The sequence below is a fragment of the Netta rufina genome (assembly GCF_964035555.1).
Source record: "Netta rufina genome assembly, chromosome: 4".
In the NCBI taxonomy this organism is placed as follows: Eukaryota; Metazoa; Chordata; class Aves; order Anseriformes; family Anatidae; genus Netta; species Netta rufina.
Window position 1 is genome coordinate 68,996,772 of NC_140127.1, and position 16,828 is coordinate 69,013,599.

A 16,828-nucleotide genomic window follows, 5' to 3' on the forward strand; every position below is an offset into this window, starting at 1 on the left:
GTACAATTTAGCCTTTGACAAAGCTCGGGCACCGTGCTGCCAGCCCCCCTCCAAAACTGGAATGCATTTAGTGCTCCTCTGCAAAGAACAAGGACTTTCCTTTGATCACAAATGAGCCCGGCTTTCAGGAGCTGACGCAGGTGATGGCTTGGTTTTGTCAGGCTGCTTAAAAAATAGGTTGAAAGTACAGCATTCAGTTTATCCATCTGGCCTGGGGTGGGTTTTGTCCCTGTGATTTAGATGTGAGGGGGAATTTCACATGCCGGGCTCCTCTCCTTCCCCCTTGCTCTGATGGAGACTGGTCTGCTCCCCATATACAAACTGCCCCGCAGCAGGTCCTAGGCTCCACAAAATCTCCTGAAGGCAGGAGGGAAGGACAGGCTGATAAAAAAGCCTTATCTCCCTGCAGACACCAAAGTACTGGGCAGTGGGGAGCCCCTTCTAAAGCAGCAGAGGTCAAAAGGGCTGCTAGCAGGACCCTGCTCCAGCAGCATGGCCAGAATCCTGGCTCAAAGCAACAGCACCGCATGGCACAAGAGCAACGAGTCCATACAGCCAAACGACTGGCCCTGAGATGACAGCGAGATCATCTTTATTTTTGAAAAAGCAAACAAGCACGTACACCCAAAAAAAAAAATAATAAAAAAATCCCTGCAAAGCTGGGCCTGATACAGCTCTGCGGAGGCCCAGTACTGGTGCACAAAAGATGCATCCCAAAATGGAAATGCTCCGTGCCCCAGTGCTGGTGCCGGCATTAATACAATTCAAAGCATTCCTGATTAACCAGAAGTAGTAAATAGACGTGTGCTGGTCCTATTCAGCAAAAATAAAACCAAACAAAACTTCTGCTTTCAAACGCCTGCCTGTGCTCCCCTTCGAGGAATGCAGAGCCTTTGCCGTCCACAGAAGAGAAGGTATTTGGCAATTCTAATTACCTAGCCACCCCAGTGCCGCTCAAACGTAATTTTAAAACACTATTTATACGGACTATTTATATGTTCTTTGCCACAGCAAAATGGGAGCTTGTGCTTGTGACACAAGCCACTGTTCGCAGCGGCTCTGCAAACTTCCCAAAGGTAGCACTTTATCCCATGGGGACCACACACGGAGCTCGGAGACTATACGAGATGGCATGTGACACAGCCAGCTATTCAGAGCGTGGTACTGGGCTGTGAAACCAGGGGGAAATTCAAATATGCATAATTCAAACATATTTGGAGACACAGACAGAAAATAAAAGTTTTATCAACTCGCGAGAAGCGCCTGCTGCCAATCCTGGAGAACTGTCTCCAGCCATTTCTTCCAACTGATCTGTTATTTCAATCTATGTAATTATTTCCAGGGTCTCTGGCTTTTATTATCATGTATCTGGCTGAGTTACAGTTTTGTAGATGCTGTCTGATAAGTTTGGTGTTTTTTTTAATTTCATACAAAGAGATAAAAGGGTGTGTGCAGCAGGATGTGCACAGCGAATGCCCATGCAGAGGACAACCTCTGCTCAAAACTGCAGGGACAAAATCTGGTTTCAGAGACAGAAAAACTGGATTTGGCACTACATATTTTAATGAATACAATACAAACACAGGATGCCTTTAATTATTTAAAAAAAAAGGGGGGGGGGGCGGTGCTTAAAAGTTCAATTTGTTTTTCATTCTCTGTTCCTAACTTTTATTATCTGCACTAGTTCAGGAGAAACCAGACCTGCTGGCTCTGCTCTGTCTGCAAGCTGGAAGATCCCTTTCTAGAAAGCATTTTAACCAAGTGAAGTTTTACTAAGTGAGCTTTTGCTCAATAAAAAATAAGCTTTCCTGAGCATGGATAATAGCAATGCTCACAAATATTAGTGGCTGGAACAACAAGACTGTCTTGGCTCTCAGGTGCTGGTTGTTGAGCATTATTTAGCACATGTGTGCTGCAGTATGTTTACTTGGAAAGGGAAAGAATGTGTTTTAGTTGGGAGCCTTTTATTTTAGTAAGCCCTGAAAATACCTCTTTTGAAGCTGTAAAAGAGAGTTATTTTTACAATTTTAGGTCAAATTCAATCTGACAGCTTCTCTTTTATTATGCTGCTTTTCTCACAGTTGCCTCAGCCCTTACAACTACTTTGCTTATCTATGCCACTACAGTAGTTGTGTTATCTCTGGCAAGCAGAAGAGTCTGGAACATCAACTTCAGGACATTTTTGCTGTACCCCCTCCAAAAGTAGAATATTCTACTGCGCAGGCTTTAAAGGAAAGAACAATCCCAACAGGGGCTTACTCTCAATGTTTTTTTTTCTTATAGACATGAAACAATTACATAAAATGAAACCTGGAGCTCCCAAAAATCTCATTTAAATAATAACCACCCTTCCAGGAGCTGGAAGCACCCTTCCAGGGCATTTAGCATATTTTGATGGGAGTTTCTGGTTTGCATGGCAGGGCTAGTCTAGGGCTCATTAACAAACATCAAAATAAAAGTTTATGGCTTCCATTGACGGCGAGCACCTCTATACAGTGCTGATCTCTTTTGCCACAAGACAGTGGGTTTCTTTGAGAAGCATCCCCACAATGTAGCTGCTGTCTCTGTAACACTGAGACCAAGGCAGAGGAAAGACTGCCCTGAGGGTGAAAAGAAGGAGAGAGTACCAACCTTCAGCACCGTGACATAGGGTGTCCCATCGGGCCCATATTTGCTGCCGTTGACTTCCACATGTTTCAGCCACTGAATGTGAGGCTGGGCATCGCTGTAGACCTTGCAGTGAAACTCCACATTGCTCCCAACCACCACAGTCTGGTTGGCAGGGAGCCCCGCTTGCAGGATCGGTCGGTGGGGTGACCGTTCTGAAACACAGAGGAGAAGGAAATCTTAATTTACCCGTCCTTCTTCCAGCAAGGTCTCCCCTCTGCACCCTTCAGCGCTCTCGATGGGAAGGGACAACACTGCTCAGTGGTGTCAGCTCACAGCGACCTGGCAGGAGCTGTTTCAGATGGGGAATCTCCTTGCTTTTCAGCAGAAAGGGTACAAACTGGGATTGTCATCCCTTCCAGGTGTCCCAGCCACCTCGCCAGACAATGCTTCTCAAGCCAAAAGAGGGAGAACCACCCGAGAGCAGAGGATCTCAGCCCCACTCATGCCATTCCTTCTCTGGCTCCTCTCTAGACCAGCTAGGTAATTTATTGATCGCAGATCCGAGGCTGAAGTGCTGGTCAAAAGGAGGCTTCCTGTTGGCTTCAGAAGATGCATGATTCAGCCATTTGGGAAAGAAACCAAGTTCCTGCTTCCTTTATCCCGTCATGTGCCTGTTCAACATCACCACAGATTAGTTGTTGAGGGAAAACAGGGAAATCTCACCTAATACATCAAGCTGGTACGTGTGCCTAATATTGCCGTATTTGTTCTCCACAACGCAAGTGTAGTTTCCTCGATCTGACGGCACAACACTCTCCATCACCAAGCTCCACTGCTGGTGTCGCAACTAGAAGAAGAAATCAAACCATCAGGCCCATGGTCAAGCACGGTCATCACCAGAGCCTTCAAATCAGTGAACAGTCAGGGACCTTCTACACACACAGCCAGCATGAACGGATCCCCGAGCTGGCCTGAACATCACAAGCACCTATTTCAAGGGTCATTAAAGGCTTAATTTGAAGATGAATTAAGACCAGTGCATAAACAGTGCCATGCTGAGATTGTAACGGGGACCTGTAGATGCTTCCACAATAATAACACGAATAAAATCAGCTGACAGTTGCACTGATTATGGCACCTCTCATTAGAATAACGAGTTTAGAAGACATCAGCTAAGGTAGCCCCAATCCACTTGTCCTCTTTGTGAGACCACTCTGGTCCACAGACTGTCAGCCCAAAATATTGGACTCTTGTCTGCAGATCTTTACCAACTGCTACATATAACACGTAAAGATAACTAGAAACAATAAAGATAATACTTCTTACCCTATCTATAAGGTATTTTGAACAACTGTGCTATGGGGACAATACGGCATGGCATCTGTCTGAACAGAAATGGTTATCTACAGCTGAGTGAACCCCCTAAATTGTCTGTCAAGAACAGATGAGAAAACATGCCCAGCCTCAAGTCCAGTCCCTAGGATGCTTGGTCAGCCCTTCTCTTTCTGCGCTAAGCCTCATGCTACTTATTTTTCTGGATAGGGCTTATATCTAGAGGTATCCAGCCTGACCCACTGCCCTGCGCTCCCCGCTGGAACGTTTACTTCTAATGAGTGCAGAGGAAATAACGGATATGGGAAGTAAATCTTGAATTAATACAGAAAGCAACCAACCCAAACAAAGATGACTTCAGGATGCATAGTGTACAAAAGCTCTGCAGATCTCTGGATATTCATTTGATGCCTTCTGCTGCCCAGAGCAGCACATTTAACTTTATTAAACATGGTGAAGGTGACTCCAAGGACACAGAAGCAGGAGATTACAATAATGCTGTGCTACGGAATGTCAAGGGCTGATGGAAAAAAACAAGGGTGTAATTGCTCCTGGAGGTTTCTTGCTGCAGCAGGTGAACTCCAATATGAAGTCATTTAACCTCTTTTGCTACACATAAATTGCATCCACATGGTTCCCTTTAAAGGGCCAAGTCGCAATTAAAGCCAGAATTTTGGAAAGAGAAGGTTTGAAGTCATAGGACCAGACAGCTTAAACAACTTGCTTAGTTTCAACCCAAGCAAGCAAAAGCCATCTGACAAAGCCCCCTGCTTTGTACATCCCTGGGAGAGCAGTGCTGAGTACCCCACTTTTCCTTTCATTTCAGGAGGCCATGGCTGTTTTAAACAGCCTGCAAAGCAGTCCCCGTTGCTGCAGGTGTCTGGCCGGGTCTGACTGTGCTCATTGCCCACTCAGGGCACAGATGGAGCTCTGTGCATAGCCAACATTTCACCTTTTGTAATGCAACATCCCACTTGGTGCAGCTCTTCAACAGTGCTGCAATTACAGGGTAACAGAAGCAGTGAGAGCTGAGGGCCTGAACCCCTGGGTTCACATCTGAACATACCAGACTGTCAAGGAAGTTTGAATGCAAATTTGTGGCTGCTCAGTGGCTCATTTCCATACTGGCTTGTCTCGTAGTTTTGTTTAAAGACTTCTTTTAATTCACTCTTCAGCATTGCAAAGCATTTTCCTGTGGAACCCCAAGGAGCTACTCCAAGGAAATGGGACTCCAGACACCCGATCAACTCCCTAGTCTGAACTGTATTATAAAATCAGCTCCAAATTAGGTATTTTACTTAGCATGTCTTGTATTTACTTTCAAGTAATGTCTCATCATTGGGCTTGTGACAGGGACTTTGGACCCTGAACAAAGACATGATACTGCGGAACCACGGGCATAAACTTGGGGAAAACTTGTTTGGGAACTTTTCTAGCAGGAACAGGGCTCTTTTTTTAGGTTGACACTGGGTCTAGACTTAAAGGATAATAAAAAGGGATGTTCCCAAGTTCGGATAATTGCTGTACTTGATAAAACACTAGAAAAAAGAGGTGACTTAGTGCAGACATTAATCAAGTTGGTGAGATACTGGAAGTCCCTCTGGTTTATTTGGTGTTGTCATTCTTGGCTTCTTGTGAAACAAACATTTGCAGACACACTTGGAAACTCAGTCGGTGTTTGCCAGACTGGTATGTGCAATGGTCTGGGGAAGGGATAATCCCCTATCTCCCCTCCCCCTCGATCTTCCCTTCTAGGGTCATTTAACACACACAGGCTTACGATATTAGGGATTCCAACACGGATTTAACCATTAATGCTCTTTGGGAAATTTCATATGATAAGTCATATGAATTTCTTCTCTCTACCAGTTAAGGATGAACTGTAAGAAGATCAGTTTAGCCCGGGCCTTCTCTTTAGCCTGCCCTTCTCTCTTGCAGACTTTACAAAGGGCTCTGACAATCACACAGGATCTAAATGCCATTTGCGAGAGGCAGAAGTGGAACAGTGGTCAGCTTTCATCTGCTGACCACACTCCTTTCACAATCAATGTTTAAACTCTTCCGCACACTGAGAACAAATGAGAAAATTCCCAGCTCAAGGATTTCTGGGTTAAGACCAGATCTTGAGATGAAGCAAGCCAACCAAACTCTGCCAGATCTGGATCTTTCCCATTCTTTTCAAGCTACCTAATCCTGTTATGAAGCTAAGTTGTAACTGGGAATTTAAATCTTAAGTACATGAAATACTGAAGAGGTTTTCACTTTCTTTTTCTGGTTCAAATCTTGGTTGATATCTATCTGTATTATTTATATTGGATGAGATTTACATTAGACTACTTATATCTAACCGTGGCTCAAGAGCAAAAGCAAGCAAATAAGGAAAATTACAGAGCAAGAAAGATGTCTTTATATCAGGAAAGGGACAAAGAACTATACCTAGACAGATAGAGAGTTTAAGCCAATCTTGCTGTAATTGGCCTGACGTTGCCTTCAACAGCACTTTAAGCATTGGCTTGTTGCTGGAAGGTGCCCCTAGAGAAACAAAGCACAGCGATGCCAAAGACTCACTACTGTGTTGCAGAGGATGAAATGTGTCAATTTAAACTCAAGGATAGATTAAAACCACCGGGAAGTGGGTAGGGGAATTGCTTTCAGCTTTAGATTTTATTCTGCAAGCATAATTTAGTGCAGCTGATGTCACACAGTCTTGTAAAAAGCAGTTCAAACAGCGCACGCAAGCCTGAAAACATTTCATGATGATCCTTACAGCGTGCAATTAGTAAAAGATGCTTGTGCTTTGTAACTGTTATCTGCTGTAAGACTGTTTACAGACAGGAGTCTTTTCTCTCCTTAAATTTTCAGATCTAAAAGCAAGTGTGTCTTCAGCCTCATCCAGGCTGGAAAGGGGACAGGGCTGAGGAGGGACCTTCAAAGGCTTCTCTGAAACAACCACAATAGGCTCTTTCAGGAACGGGCCTGAGCTAACAGGAAAGCAACAGCCCAAAAGCAGTGTGGGGAGGGAAGACTTTTTCGAATCCTTTTCTGGTTTCTGGAGCTGTGCACACTCCGCATGTCTAGCCCCCTTTCACGGCGTTACAGATGTGGTAGGCATCAGCACAGAGCTATTTAAGGTACTGATGAAGGTGCCTTTTGAAAAACCACCTTCCTTCCTCACCAGCAGCCCAGGGAGACGCCAGGCCTGGCAGGGTACAGGCTGAAAATGCCTGCTCAGGAGTCCTTCCTTCTGCTCTGGTATTGTCCTAACCAGCTACTGCCAGCTTTATGCTCCCCAGGTATGTTTGATCGTGACCTCAAGGGGACAAAGGAACAACAACAACAAAATCAGAGCAGCAGATTTTCTTTAGTTACAAGTCCTCTCATTTGTTATGTACAGTAGCACAGAAACTTCTAGATAATTTGGTCATTTGAGTGCACTTTTGGTGTCCACTTGAGCGAGAACATTTTCCAGAACACCTTATGGTAGAAAGGGAAGAAGGAGAAGGAAGAAGCCAAGGAGCAGATGCTATTACTCTGAAATAGGGTAATCCAACACTTGACCGAGGGTCAATGATTTATACCACAAGAATGTTAATGACCACCAACACAGCAGTCCAGCTCTTTGGTGAGGACCTTCCCACACCTTCAAACAACACAGTCATTTTTCCTTAAAAGCTATGAGTAGCTATGGCTTGGTCATGCACATCTGAATGCACTGGGCTGATCTCCAGAAATTAGGAGTATTATTACTTTCTCATTGCTGTCTACAACGCACCCATAAACTCAGCCTCATTTCTACCTAAACCCTGAATGGCCAGTATAGACAAACTCAGAGGGGATTAAGCCTTGAATCCTGATGGACAGCAGCCCTATCTAACACTTTGGTGTCAAACAATTGCTAGGACTGCCAGAAACATCCCCATTCCTGTGCAGTTGGGACCATGCTCTTACATGTACCAACATTAATTACAGTGAAATACAATTTCTTACAGTTGGTAGAAAAATTTTGACAAAACCAGAGATCCAAACCGAGGCCTTACCTTGATGCCCCCAATTCTATGCTCTCCCTTGAACTCTTTGCCGTTCTTCAGCCAGTAAATGGAGGGAGTTGGGTTGCCACCCGCCGGACATCGGAAGCGAACGGTGTTGGCGGCAGGAACTGCCAGCAGCTTCTTCTCCATCTTATCTGGCCGGGTCCAGAAGGGGACACCTGAGAAAAAGAAGACAAGCTGAACAGGCCCGTTTCTGCTGCAGAGGATATCAGCTGGTGAGCAGATGCATTTGAGGAGGCTTTGGCATGTGCGGAGTGACAGTTAAATTGCTACCTGCTGCAGTTAAGATAAATGACACAGAAATGCTTTCCAGCTAAATGACTCTTATAGACGTAGACAGGGTGTTTGCATTTTAGGTTTGTGACGAAAAGTTCATGACCAGGTTCTTGTCTTGGTAATGCCGGTGTAAGTCTAGAGTAGCTGCTTTTAAATCAACGGGGAGAGCTATCCCAGATCAGGGTGAGAGTTTGGCTTCAGTGTGTAAAAAGATACAGATGTACCTTCGGGACAATAGTAGTCAAGAAGCATGAAGAGCAGAATAATGTTGGAATTGTAAAAAAATGCTGATGGGCCAGCAAGGGAGCAGAGAAAAAGTATTAGCTGAGTGCTTTGGAAAATTTTGCTCCTCTGTGAGCATAAACATAGTGCAGCCTCCTTAAGGGAAGGAAAGGGAAAAAAAGACAGTGCCAAACTGGTTTATCATGTTTATGTTCTTAAAGTTCAAGTGATTTTAGTTTTAAAGATTCATGTTACCTTTGAACAGGGATAAGTTTTAAAATACCAGTGTTAGCATGAGATACTTTTTATAATCTGCCTTAAGTACAGCAATGTTTCTTGGCATCGTTACAAACATTACATATTAACTCCAAATTAAGGCAGCAGCGGCAGCAAACTTATTATTCTGGAAAGAAAGAAAGAGAAAGTTCTAAAAACAAGCCTCCCAAGCTTTCGTTTCTGCTTAAGGAAACACTGCAGAGCTGCACTCAGGGTGCTCGCCCTGCCAGCTCCATGCCCTGCTCCGAGACTGAAGGGAGACAAATGGGGGCTCACTGTGTGTGCCTACCAAAATAGCAAAGAGGAGGCCAAGGAGTGTAACCAGTGCATGGGAAGGAAGCACCCACCAGCACACAGTACCCAACCCCACTGGCTGCAGAGCCCTGCATGCTTCTGGCCAAGACAAACCGAAGGTGCTGGTCCTGCAAGACCTGTCTTGGAAAACATGGTGGCCACCAAAGCTGCTGGGAGAGCATCACTGCCAGCCTCTCCTGCAGTGGTGAAGATCACAGAATCACAGAATGGTTTGGGTTGAAAGGGACCCTAAAGCACATCCAGTTCCAACCCTTTTCCATGGGCACAGACACCTCCCACCAGCCCAGGTTGCCCAAAGCTCCATCCAGCCTGGCCTTGAGCACTGCCAAGGATGATACACTCACAAACACCACCCAGGATCATAGCTCCCCCTCAGCGAAGCCTCTGTAGCCCCTTCCTCTTCATTACAAGGGTGTACAAGATTTTCCTTCTCCTTTCAAGCCTCTCCGAGCTTCACCCAAGCTGTTCCTTCTCTCCAGCGCTTCCCAGCACAGTCGGCCCTGACATGTCAGGCTCCCTGAGCCCCATCCTACTCCAGGTAGGGCAGCGGTGACCCCACCTTCCTTTAAAAACCACAGACCAGACACGAAAGTGCAACACAAACATTGCTCAGACAGAAACATGTCACAGCACTCTGCATTCCCAGGGGTGCGTGAGGATTATGGGTTTTGAAGGCATGCAATAAGCACAACCTAGCAGGGGCCTAGCACAACTAAGTAGGCCTGACAAGAGTTTTACATCGTCTGCCTCTAATTTGGAGTGGCCTCCTCTCTTCCCAGCTGGAAATTCAATACTCAGTTTTAATGTCAGCCTCACTGGACACATCCCGGGCAGGAGGGAGCCAAGGGGGCGTTTGCCTGTTTGCTTCTGCAGAACCAGGATTTCCCTCATTTCTCATAAGCATGGGTTTAGAGAAGAGCTGAGAGGATGCTGGCAAGCACCAACACCCGGCCCTTCCAGCAGATTCCCCCCTGCCCTGAAAGTAATACAAGGACAACTACAGCAAACACAGAGCAAAATATTGCCTTGGCTCCACCCGCACAAAGAGGGGAGTTTTTTTTGACAGTCCTTGGGGAGGGGTCACAGAGGGGGCTGCTTCTGCTGGGATAAATCCCGTAGGTGTTCGGTGGTAAAGCTCACTGCTGTGCAACCCACCTCCACAGCTCAAAGAGCTCAAGGGCTCTTCAATTCATGGCATTTGAGCTCCAGAGACTCTGCAGGCAGGCTCACAGGGCTCAGCTAAAGCATGCACCGTTTTAGCACCTGCATCTCATGCTTTCACACCTCTACAGCTGGATGGCTGGACACAGGTGCCTCAGTAGTGTCACAACCTTTCCAGGGGGCAAAATTCAGTATTAAGGACTTGCATCTGCCCTCAGACTGCCTTGCACAACACGCCTCGACTCCTGTCAGTCAGCTCCATTTATCAGAGGAATGTGGTGTTCACCCGTGGCGCGCACACCTGTGCAGCAAAACTCGCTGTGAATAAACAGCACATCTGGGGAGGCCTCAAATGCTGCATGATAACACGGGCTAGATGGGAGCAGCCATTCACTTTCCAATATCTTAGAAAAACAGCAAAGAACTGCATGGCTCACACACCCAGACTTCCCAAGGATTTCATGCACTTTTCTTGGTGCTGCAGGGAGGGCTCAGGGAGAGGCCAGGCACTGCCAGCAAAGTCCCCATGTGCTGCTGTGGAGAAGGGCAGCTCTATAACCTGCTGCTTGTTATTCTTCTGAGTATCCAGGAATATTCACAAAGGCAGGATGCGCTCCTCCCTCCTGCTGTTAGACAGGGCTTCTTCCCTGAGGGCATCCCCTCTGTTTGGGTGCTCTCCCATGCGATTTGAGGCTTGGCACCCTGGGCTAACATCCCAAGCTTCCAACAACCAGGGCATCATGCACGGTGAACTGGAACTGGAAAAAAAGTGTCCGTGCATTCAACATGGTGCCTTTGTTCTCACGCTCAGGAGTGGCGAACAAAAACATCAGTGCTTTTGGTTTACTGTGCCCTCTGAGTCCTTTCATTACTCCTTTTTAAAGGGGGTGAAATTTTTTGCTCAACTCTTCTGTTCACACAAAGCTTGCAAAGCTCCGGAGAATTTTGGGAGTGAGGAAGGATGAAAGACAGCAAAAAAAAATAATAATTCAGAGCCACTCTCTCTAAATTAATTACGAGCAATGATTCTGTATGTGCAGGTGTGAAAAAAAGGGATCCACAAACACTGTCGCCGTCCCTTTCCCATCATCAAGCACTAAGCCCGACCATCCGTTTTGTTTGTCAAAGACACTGGCCACCCATCCGCCTGGAATGACCAATTAAAAAACTGAGAGCGGTACTCGGAATAATTAATACAGCCAAGCGCTCATTTAGCAATTAGGAGCTGCCACAAAATTCTGCAGCAGACAGAATCAACTCTAATTGTGTAATTTCCCCAGCTGACACCTCCGAGTACACAGCCAGATTTAATTGGAGATTATAGGGGCTCTTTGAAGGTGCTGGGGCTACACAGCAGGGGCTCCAAACAAACAGATACAGAGGAGTAGGGAGCACTGGGGCAGAAGAGCACTGTGTGAAAAGGGAGTTTGGTTTTTGTTCCGGGGCCAGGAAAAACAGCTGTAGAGAACAGAGGTACTGGAAAGCCTCTTTTTGCAAAGGCGGATCGCAGTTCGTGACAAGGCTGCAACAAACGGGATGATGATTTGAAGTTGCTGAGGTTCCTCTTTCTTCTCTTTGGCCACCCATCTCTAAGTGATGCTGTCTCCGCACTCTCCAAGGGTTTCTGGGCCAGATACTTCATTTCCGCTAGGTGAAACTTCTCATCCCCCAGCTTTGGTATTTCCAGCTTGGATTTCAACAGTCTTGGGTGAAATCTCCAAAATTAATGAGATTGGCTTCAAACTCATACCACTACTACTGTCATCTCTCCAAGCCCCTCTCTGTAAATATGAGGCTTAAAAACTCTTGAACAACACAAGCAAGCCAGAAAATGCACATAGCATCAGAAGGGGCCTGGAGAAATTATTACTCAGTGATGTGCAAAACGTGGCAACACGCAGTAAGAGAGTCCTGGACACATTATCTCCCTCTGCATAAGAACAACTCTTGGTTATATTTTGCTTTTGCATGAGAAGCATTTATTGCCCTCAGTGCTCTAACTCCTGATGTCTGATGACCAGGCAGTAGCTCACACACCTCATTAGGGTACTTTTTGCCACAAGGGATGGAGGACATGGGATTTGAGCAGTCCACAGGACATGGCAGCTGCTATACCCACGCATCCTGCTCGGGATGGTCGAGCAGCCCCTGTGAGATGTCCCAGTGGCGGTGCTGCTGGGGTTAACACACAGCTCCCCACACTCAACAGAAGATCTGCCAATGTTAACTTAGGGGGTCTGACATTAAACAAAGCAACATAAAGTACATTCATGTCACCGCACACCACAAGGCTTCATCGCTCTGGCACTTGAAGCTAATCAACTGTTTTTAAAGCAAAAGAGAATCCAACTTTTTATAGCAAGACCTTTAAGCAAAGCCAGTGGTTACCTTCGGGTCTAAAAAAAGAGACAGCCTTGAAGTCAAGAAGACCCAGAATACAGGCTATAAATACATGTGGCAAAACGTGTGTTTTCCCTCACCATGAAGAAAAACGTGTCTTTCTGTACCATAAAACAGCCCGTGTTTTGTGATACCTGTTGCTAAGAGATGAAGTTTACTACAAACCACATTTAAAAAAGCACAGAGCAATTAATTGTGCTCATCAGAAGTTGCTCTGTAGCAAGAGCAAACCCTGACCAAAACTGACCCTTCCCATGTCTCCAGCAGGCTTCAACAGGCACTGGGAGCGCTGAGCACCTCTGCAAAGGTGCTCTTCAACGTGCGGGATCCAGCCCATAATTAGAAGCTATCAGAAAACCACTAACTGCTGCCGATGGGTTGCCTGGCACCGTAGCTCACAATTACTGTCCACATACTGCACGACACAGCGGCACAAATTTATTACAGTGGGAGACCTGTTTTAAAGAGTCCTCCAACGCTATGGGCAGGAGAAATTTTCCAGTCATGTTGAACTTCTGCCAACGTACATAGCTGATTTGGAGTTCAAATGCAAGACATTTATTTATTAAAAACACATATGCACAGGCAGCTCGCTTTGCAGAAATATAAAGAGCATAATAAAACACAACACTAACGCCTATGAAGCATGTAATGATCCTGATTAATGATATTGCACTTAAAGAAACAAGCACTGGGATTGAAAGAGATTCAGTGTAAAAAGCACTGAGGCTCTGTTCTGGGGCTGCCTTCCCCATGCGAGTCAAAGAAAAAGACAGGAAAGCCAAAGGGGTTGCTCCTGCTTACGGCAGCAGTAAATTTGGCGCTTGGCTAGCGTGAATTTTATTCTCCGAGCTGCCTCTGCCTCCAGCCAAGATGCTTGTAAGGACCAGAATTAAACCTGCTAAAAATAAAGTAGACTAAGGTTTGTGATGTGTAACTGCAAGGTGTAACTTCAGCACAGTGAAAAAAGCAATGGCAGAGAGGCTTTGGCTGGATTTTAAGTGCAAGGAGAATTTATAACTTGAGTTCATCAAGTCAAACTCACAGAATCAAGCAGCTGAAAAAATCAAATATCAGTAAGATAACGGAGCAGCTGTACCACTCTGGCATCTATTTCTAAATTTCTGCTGCCAGGTCCAAAGAGTTTGCACTCCTGTCCTAAGGACACCAATTTCAACGTGACGAAGAGCTGCTGTCAGTCTAGGCATATATCCAGGTGAGCTACTCCACATGTCAGCCACATCTCTTGTAAAGGAAAGATCTCTGTATCTCATAAAAACAAATTACCTGTATCTTCTGACTCATCGTCGTCATCTTCATCATCACCCGACGAAGGCGAATCTAGGAAGAGAAGGGGAAAGAAATGAAGCAGAAAGAAGATGGCACATGGGGATGCTGTGTTGGATGAGCCTGCTGGTGTCAGTCCTCCAGCGAGAGAGGACATCTGAGTGATGTGTCTCCCTCCCCTGTACCTCCACCAGCCCAGGATGACCAGCCAGGAGCTTTCTGAACTAGGAGAGGGGGGCATGAACTTGCCAGTGCTCTGCCACTGGAGAGCAGGGCTCCAGTGCCAACTACTGCTCCATGTGCAAAGTGCTCTCCTCCTAAACACAAAAGCAATTCCAAAAGGGGAGATTTATTTTTGCAGAACAAGCTATCCCTGCTTTTTTTTTTTTTCCCCTGCATTCACACTGAAGACTTTTTATCTCACCAAGTCTCAGAACGACAGGTCAGCATTTCTAATTCACTTTCTCTGTACTGTTCTTTTAGCTCAGCATATCCCTGCTACATCTCCCTGTGTTAACTCCTTGCTAAACTACTCAAACCAAGGCTTTTAAAACTTCCCCTTGTAATCAAACCTCTCTCCAGATAGACATTTTGCTGGCTACTCCTTGACCCAGCTGCCTTCAGTTATATTCCTTCTATAGAGGCACCTCGAGGCTGTAACTGAATACAGGTTAACAGGTGGGAATTTTCCATCAGTATCTCTCTGAAGCTTTCTGTACCCATTCTCTTGATGTGGTCTAACACCTCACCTTCTCCAAGCTGTCCACAATGAAGCCTCCATCCCCCTCCCTGCCCGTGAACAACTACTGTAAATGTAAATCCCATGATAAAATAGCAGCTTAGTGTTTGATTTAGTTTTACGCAATTTAGTACAATTCAGTGTCTGGAAGATTTAGTGTCTCTGACTTTATATAATCTCCAGGAATTTCTTTTTAAAATAAAGGCAAAATGCTAACAATGCAGCAGCCTTTATATTCTGAGACAGAGGTAAAAGCACTTGGCACTAAGCACAAGAAAACAGGAAACTTTATGAGTGTACGACATGTGGCCAGAAAAGCAAAACACCAATTCAGACCAAGACTCCTTCCTAGGAAGATGCACTCGAGTTTTCTGCCATTCTCTAACTGGCCCAGCGACAAAAAGCTTGGAGGTAAAAATCAAAAGGGATGGAAAAGGTAGTAACAAACGTCACTTCCCTGCAGAATTTGAAAGGAACTTCCAAAGATACTCACTGCACACAGCAGCAAGTAACCCAGGAACCAGCTCCCTGCACCAGTTTGCAGTCATGCATCGTGCTTTGCACCTCTCTTTGGCACAGACTCAGGGCAGACATGAAGCACGTATCTCACTGCAGATCCACAGCTAGGGTCCTGCTGGCAGCAGATCCAGGGAAATGCCACGGGGCTTGCTGAAAGTCAAGTGCCTTTTTAGGTGTTTCAGCAGAACCAGCAGGTTTACTCAAGTCCTGGTGAAGGCAGAAACCTTGCCAAATACCCACCAGCATCGACAGATGAACGAGTACATTCTCAGCCCTGCACTCTGAAATTCGGTTACCCATATATTAACATGTGATCGCAGTTTACGTCTGGTTTCAAATGAACCAATCGTGACCAGAGCAGCAGAATCAATTTTTAAACCAATTCAAAATGTTTGCACAAGAATGAGGAGAGTTTTTGACCTTGCTTATGTTTCATACGGGATCTCTGCAGGGAAGCTTCAGCGTGAGTTAAGACGAACTATCCCATGCTCAAAGCTATGCTCCTATTCAGGTTACTAAAAACCACCTTCAAAAAATGACCAAAAATGTGTCAGCTATTTGTTAATCATTCACTGAACCTGTAATCCTTTCCACAAGACAACACCTATTGACATCAGCAAAAACGGCTAGATGCTACTCTGAAAGGGCTTTCTTTATGAGCAAGAAGGGCTTAATAATTTTAGTCACTCGGCTTGAGGAGCTTGGTCTTGGGTACTTTGAAAACTCTTTTCGCTGATACCAGCCTGCAGCCCATGCTGCTCATCCCAGGGGTGCCGCTCGGCCACTAAATCCAGAGGGTGTGCATGAAATGGCTGCAGAAGCAGAGCTTCTGCCAACAGGCCTGGAGATCAGTTTGGGCATGCAGTCTTCAGTTGTGATTCACATCAAGTGTTTGTGTTTTAAGAGGGCAGTACATTTCTTCTTGTGAACTAGTAAAGCAATCAAGCCCATGTCTGTCACTGGAGGCATTTTAAATAAATCAAAGCCTCTTACTAATCAGACTGGTTTTCAGTTTAGAGTAGCAGCTTCTCCCTTCTCAGGTACCTGATGCTTCCTAATGCTGACACCAGCTTTGTGCAGTCCATAACTATCTTGGTTTGTACCCATCACCTGAGTGCCCTCCAAACCCCAGAGGGGTCTGCAGGGACAGAAGTGTGTCTTCTGTCAAGCCAGCATGACTACACAGCATGCCCACCTGGAAAAGCCCTGAAATGCCAGCTCCAGCATCTCCTTGCTCTACCTTCAGCATCAGCCATTTCACTGGGCACACGACGTTGCTGCGGAAGAGCTGGTTTGCTGCGATCTCAGAACTCATGGTCCCAAACTGGAAAATCCTGGTACGATCTGGAAGTTGCTCTCAAAAAGGGACTTAGGTGCCTATCAGCTGCTTTGAGTATTACATCTTGTCAAGCCAGCCTCCTTTGCTCACTTACGGGTACAGATCAGAGCAGTTCCAGTTCATTAGTACGGATTTAACCCGGTTTAACAAAGAGAACAACTCCAGCCCCGTACATCAGATATCCACATAAACACCCAGCGAGACATCTGAGCTAATCGCTGGTGTTACCTTTAAGAAGTGGGAACGCAAACCACAGATCTCAGATAACAATCTCCTCTCCGCAGCGGAACACTAAGCAATCAA

General features: G+C 45.8%; 1 protein-coding gene across 1 annotated transcript in view; it reads right to left on the reverse strand.

Moving 5' to 3' along the window:
* Nucleotides 1-16,828, reverse strand: part of FGFR3 (fibroblast growth factor receptor 3) — a gene marked incomplete at both ends in the record, with an annotated part of 51,841 nt that overhangs the window by 13,826 nt on the left and 21,187 nt on the right. Inside the window, 4 exons of the mRNA XM_084285946.1 lie at nucleotides 2,632-2,822; nucleotides 3,334-3,457; nucleotides 7,980-8,149; nucleotides 13,929-13,982. Of these exons, the coding sequence (XP_084142072.1) occupies nucleotides 2,632-2,822; nucleotides 3,334-3,457; nucleotides 7,980-8,149; nucleotides 13,929-13,982 (539 nt within the window). The remainder of the gene's footprint in view (nucleotides 1-2,631; nucleotides 2,823-3,333; nucleotides 3,458-7,979; nucleotides 8,150-13,928; nucleotides 13,983-16,828) is intronic.